The 5,472-nt window shown below is 36.2% G+C and overlaps 1 protein-coding gene across 5 annotated transcripts in view; it reads left to right on the top strand.

Annotated features, from left to right (window-relative positions):
• The window catches only part of adam23b (ADAM metallopeptidase domain 23b), a 42,571-nt gene that overhangs the window by 3,643 nt on the left and 33,456 nt on the right, over nt 1-5,472 (top strand). For all 5 annotated transcript variants that reach the window (XM_015055166.1, XM_015055168.1, XM_015055167.1 and 2 more), the window contains exons 2-3: nt 468-685; nt 934-1,010. In XM_015055166.1, the coding sequence (XP_014910652.1) occupies nt 468-685; nt 934-1,010 (295 nt within the window). The remainder of the gene's footprint in view (nt 1-467; nt 686-933; nt 1,011-5,472) is intronic.

Genomic DNA, 5,472 nt, shown 5'->3' with positions numbered 1-5,472 from the left:
TATATATATATATATATATATATTTTTAAAAATGTTTAGAGAAAATTGCGCTTAATCGTGCTCGTTCATCTCCCTAAAACAAATCACGGGGAATTTATTCTGTTTAATATGCGGCGTCTCCAACGTGATGGTGCATGAAAAACAGCATGACAACAGCATCTTTTGTTCCGACACTAAAAAGCGTCCAGCTCTATTAAATTTGTTTCCCCACATAAGAAATAGCAGCCACAAGAAATCAATTTGAGACTTTTTTTTTTTTTTTTTTTTTGCATAAACCTTTTAATTTGGTTATAAGCCCATTAAAGGCAGTCAAGTATGAAGCAATTTTGTTTCTGTTTGACATCACCACATTTAACTGAAAATGTGATGGAGCTGAGCCATTCCACGAACAATGTCATGCTTTTCCTCAGAGAACGGCAGCTTTGTGCTTTAGATAAGTCAGATGTGTTATTTCCGTTCAAATCCAGCTTCCCAAGGAGCAGAGGACAAGGTTGAGAGGGACGCAGCGTCAGCACTGCTGAAGCAACAGGCGACTGCAGCACCTGCCACAGACAACACAACACACCATGCAGCAGAGCATGCCATCACCTACCCCTCACGGCTGATCTACTACCTGAATGAGGACTCCGAGAGCACCCACCATGACCTCAACACCCATGCCAAGAACCAGGCCGCGGCTGACCAGGTAAGCTCACTCTGAGACGGGCTTGTGTTGAAAAACCAATGAGATCCGTCCTGCTGCACTGTGCCTCGCGAGTATAACAGAGAAGTGCATAATCAGAGCTCCTATAATGTCTAGCTTCCCTCTGGGCGTAATAAAATTTTGTGGAATGGAACTGAATTGTCTTGAATGGACGTATTTAATCTGCTGTGGGTGTTGAAATCGACTTATCTTTTTAATGTACAGCTTTAATATTTTTGTGTCATCTTCAGACAGTCCACCTCGCCCAGGCCAGTTTCCAGTTAGAGGCATTCGGTTCCAGATTTGTTCTGGATCTAACGTTGAACAAGTAAGCACATGCAACTCCTTTTGTTCCTTTTTGAGCTTTCTACAATAAGCTGTGATTATTGCTAGCAATAATAGCTCACTCTTTTTGAGTGGATTTCTTTGAAGTTATTATCAGTAATTGTTCCCTTACCTGTAGTCAAAAGATGCCATATTAGCTCCAGGTATACTGGGCCCCTTGCCAAATTGAACCCAAATTTCACACCTGCACAGAGGTTCTGGCATTAATGAGGCGCTGGACAAGTCAATCCATCAACCCATCATAATGCAGGAATATATCTGAGATTCTGGGATAGATTTTATTGAAAGCAATAAAATCTCCCTATTGTCAGCATCAAAGTGAGGGCCCAAACTACCCATTGACTGCTCTTGCATAAAAGCAATAAAACACTTGTTCAAGGCCCAAGTGACAGAAAAGGTTTAACTTTTTTTTATCTGGTGTTTGTCATCCCTGCTTTGGATTGTCACCCTGGGAAACAATCTATGTGACCCATGTATCGTTGCAGTTTCATTCCTTCCTGCTTCAATTTCATAACTGTGAACACACCATTTTGCGCCCATACTCTTGAGCAATTGCATGGGCAATTATTATTTACTCTGGTCAGGGTCCCATAGTTGTTGGGAAATTATCCCGGTCGACTCATGATCGGCTTATCAGAACACTTGGCCATCTCCAAAAATGTAATCAAAGTAACATGGAAGTTGTTTAAATTAGAGAGCAACTAGCTAAACAGTAATTTCTTGTGAAAGTACAGCAGCTTCAGACCTGATAATGTAGCAAATATCTTCCGTGGATAGAAAATATTTTAGTTTCTTATCATAAATTACTAAAATAGCTGCCATAAATAATCATTTTGATTTCTTCATTTAGCTTAAGCCCCAATTTGCTGCTCCTGGAACCTGAAGCTCAGGGCTATTACGAGACAGGCCAACACCTTGTCGGTCTTTAAACAAGTCCAACAACAAAAATATCCTAGTAGTTTACTCTAACACTATTTTTATGGACTTTCTGAACAATATAGATTTTTCTTGGGTGTTTATTTACACAGAAGCCAGTGATATGGGAAGTGGAAGTAAAAGGAAGGAGGCAGTGCACCACCAATAACCTTCCTGAGCGAAACATGCTTGAAGAATGAAACATGAAAGTTAGAGTAAATAGCCAGTGGAAAAGTAAGACAGTATCAGTGTTACAGTATTCACCTAAACCTTTATGATGTTTTGGCTCTTCACTTAAATGTGAGACAGCTTGATTGGAAACCCTTTACATGTCGTGTTGTCAGTATGTGTTGTACAAAAATAAAGATCACTGGTGTTGCTACCTCCATTTACCGTGTAATCGCTCAGTGCAAATGTAAAGACACTTTAAAGCTTACAAAAGTAGCTTTCTCATAAACCTCTGCCAGTTTTTGATCTAGAATTGTTTTCAGAACATAGAAGTCAGTTTTGTTTGTGCCCCATCTCATACTTACTGTAAGCTTCAGCCTCCGCACTGGAATACATTTGAAGGTGTTTTAATTTGAAAATAAAGTTCACATACTGCCTTGAAAAAGCAAATAAAGTCAAGAGGGAATATCTGTTTTTGTTTTAACTCAGAAACTAAAGTTCGTTTAGTTGATTTAACACTAAGAGACAAATTGTCTAAACACTGTTTTTTTTAAGTTAGTTGATAGCTCATTAATCTTGAATATTGACTTGTTCTAGCTTAGCACTGTTATATGAGCCAAGTAATTATTTCACAGATGCTCCTCGCCACGCTAAACAAGTACATATTTATATATTACCATAGTTTAAATTACTACTTACTTTATATTTACAGAATTTAAAATCTTGAAACAACTTGCATGAACAAAATAGCTACATACACTTTATTACAGTCACTTTGGTGCATTTCTCAAATCATTTCTGACATTTGCAAAACAGTATGTGCATTTCTCAAAACAATTCAGTAAAACAGCATGAGTTACCTGCAAAATCCAATTTCCTCCTCAAAATTCTTAGTTCATCTCTCAAAATTAAAGATCTGTGTCAGTAAGCATGTCAGCGCCTCAGAATGACAAGGCCATGTTTCATCATGTTTGGATGAGGCAGTCAAATGGATTGGTCATTTTGTCAATATAGCAGTGACTCTGAAGGGATGTTCTACTGTAAACTGTGGCCAAAGTTTAGATGACAAATAGTGTAAACTGTGATTGAGGGAGAATGGAAAAATTCACATTTGTGATTTTTCTGTAATTTCTTGAAAGACCGTGTCATTGTGATACAGAAAGGAAAACACAGCTCCACAGAAAACAAAGAAAAACAAAAAGCAAAATAAAAAAAACTTTACATGTAGTGATTGAGGAATTATAGTGTAGTCTTCCCTTACTTTTCATCTCCATGCTTTAAAATAATCCTCAATGGGGCTAGGGAATGACAAGAGGAACTCCATCTGTTGCGGGTTGCAAATCATAACCTGAAGACGTTGGAGTGATGGAAACTGGTGGATGTCCTCAGCTCCTTCTGCCTCTTCCTTTGTTTTGCCTCCTCGCTCCTCTTCCTCGTCTTCTCTCTGACTGTTGACTTTGTCCTAGTCCGTGTCCTTTCATTATCAGAAATGTTACATTTTCTGGCTATACACACTATATATTTGCCAGTTCATAGTTCATCAGAGACACAATTGAGCTATTTCAGAAACTGGTACATTTATCTTTGTTGGAGAAACTCAGCAGCAGTTTACCAGTTCAGGTCACATTTGGGGAAAACAAAAACTAACGGAAATGTATAGAAATATGCTTGACATTATAATAACTTGTTCAAGCATTTTGCATGTTAAGACATGCAATTAGTATGCTTTAATGTTGCGGACGTCAAGACAATTCAACAGAGACCGATACATTTTGATCAATCAACATGACAAAAGCAATTGAAAATCTCGGAAAAACATTTTAAATTAAAATAAATAAATAAATAAATAAATAAATAAATAAATAAATAATTCCAACAAAATGAGTACTCAGTGTTTGGTTAATGTTCACTGATATAACTTGAGACCAAGCAAGTTCAAAATCAAAATCTGCATGGTTTCTTTGACTTAATGGGTTGATAGCTGACACAACTAAATGTGGCTGAAATGTTTTACAGTGCAGGGGCAATACAGAAGTAGGATGACCCATCAGAACCACTGTGACCTCTTTTATGGAAGACACATTAGGTGAAACATAAAAGAGTCTTTAATTATTCAAAATGTTTTTAGCTGTTCAGACTTTGCTGAAATGGCATTTGAGTCGTATAAGAGTGCAGAAAGTCTATATTGCTATCGGTGCTGGAGTTAAAAATGCAGCCACATTAATGCTACGTGCAAAATATAATTGAAACTGCAAAGACGTTAGAAAGAAAATACCTAGGTCTGCTTGGTAACATGTTTTCTAGGAAACATTGAACTAAAATAAAATGAAAGCAAATTTAACAAAAAGATTATGGAGTTTTTGGTTTCTTTATTTATTTATTTTTTTTAGGAACAAACAATAGAGTTTTCTAGCTGAAGCAAACAAGAAAACAGTAGTTAAGAGCAAATATATATCATATATTATATATCATCTATATATCATATAATAGCATTAATAGATTGATTAATGCAACATTAGTTTCGGATAATGCAGTCAGGGATGATGTAATTTAAAACATCAACCTGCTGGTTCTTAATGGCTACAAATAATTTTTGCTCAGCTGCCAGTCTGCAGATGGAGACATATTTATAGCTATGCACTGAAATGAGGAAAGAGACAATGGTTTTGTGGTTTGCCATCCTTGTGTTGTTTAAACAGCTTTATGTCACGGATTCCTTTCAAAAAGCTAGTCTAAAGGTTCCACTTGCTTTCATGTCTTAATGGAGTTTAAATCATTTGTTCTGATGTAAAATATAGTCATTTAGCAAACATGTCAGACAAAATTGTGGCTGTTTTACTAATATAAAAAGTCACCATCGCATTATTAAGAAAGAGGAAGAAAGAAAAAAGAAAGAAAGAGAAAGAAGAAAGTAAAGAAAAAAGAATGGAAGATGAAGAGAGAGGGAGAGAGAGAGAACAGAAGAAAAGAAAGGGACCTTTATTAAGCATGAATAAACTAAAACGGGTTAAAGCAAAAGTATAACCAGAAAAAGACAGAAACAAAACAATTCCATAAATTATTACTAAACATAAATTATGCAGATGTTAAATATTTAAATCCTTGCCAACCTAAATCTATTTATTACCAATAAAAAGCTACATCAGTTTGAAAAAAAAGATGTGTGGAATTGGTATTCTACAATGTGGAATAAAAAAATTGTGTTTATTCCAAAATCTTTTTCACATTTTTGAATCAGACCTGGTATGAAGTGAACTGAATGCACAACACATCGCCCTTTTTCGGGAGAAATAAGGCGAAAAAGGGCGATGAAATAAGGCGAAAAAAGGCGAAAAAGGGCGATATATATATATGGCTTATAG

The sequence above is a fragment of the Poecilia latipinna genome, unplaced genomic scaffold, assembly GCF_001443285.1.
Source record: "Poecilia latipinna isolate Pla-1442-1.1 unplaced genomic scaffold, P_latipinna-1.0 Scaffold1299, whole genome shotgun sequence".
Taxonomy (NCBI): domain Eukaryota; kingdom Metazoa; phylum Chordata; class Actinopteri; order Cyprinodontiformes; family Poeciliidae; genus Poecilia; species Poecilia latipinna.
This window is presented reverse-complemented; position numbering and strand designations above follow the sequence as displayed.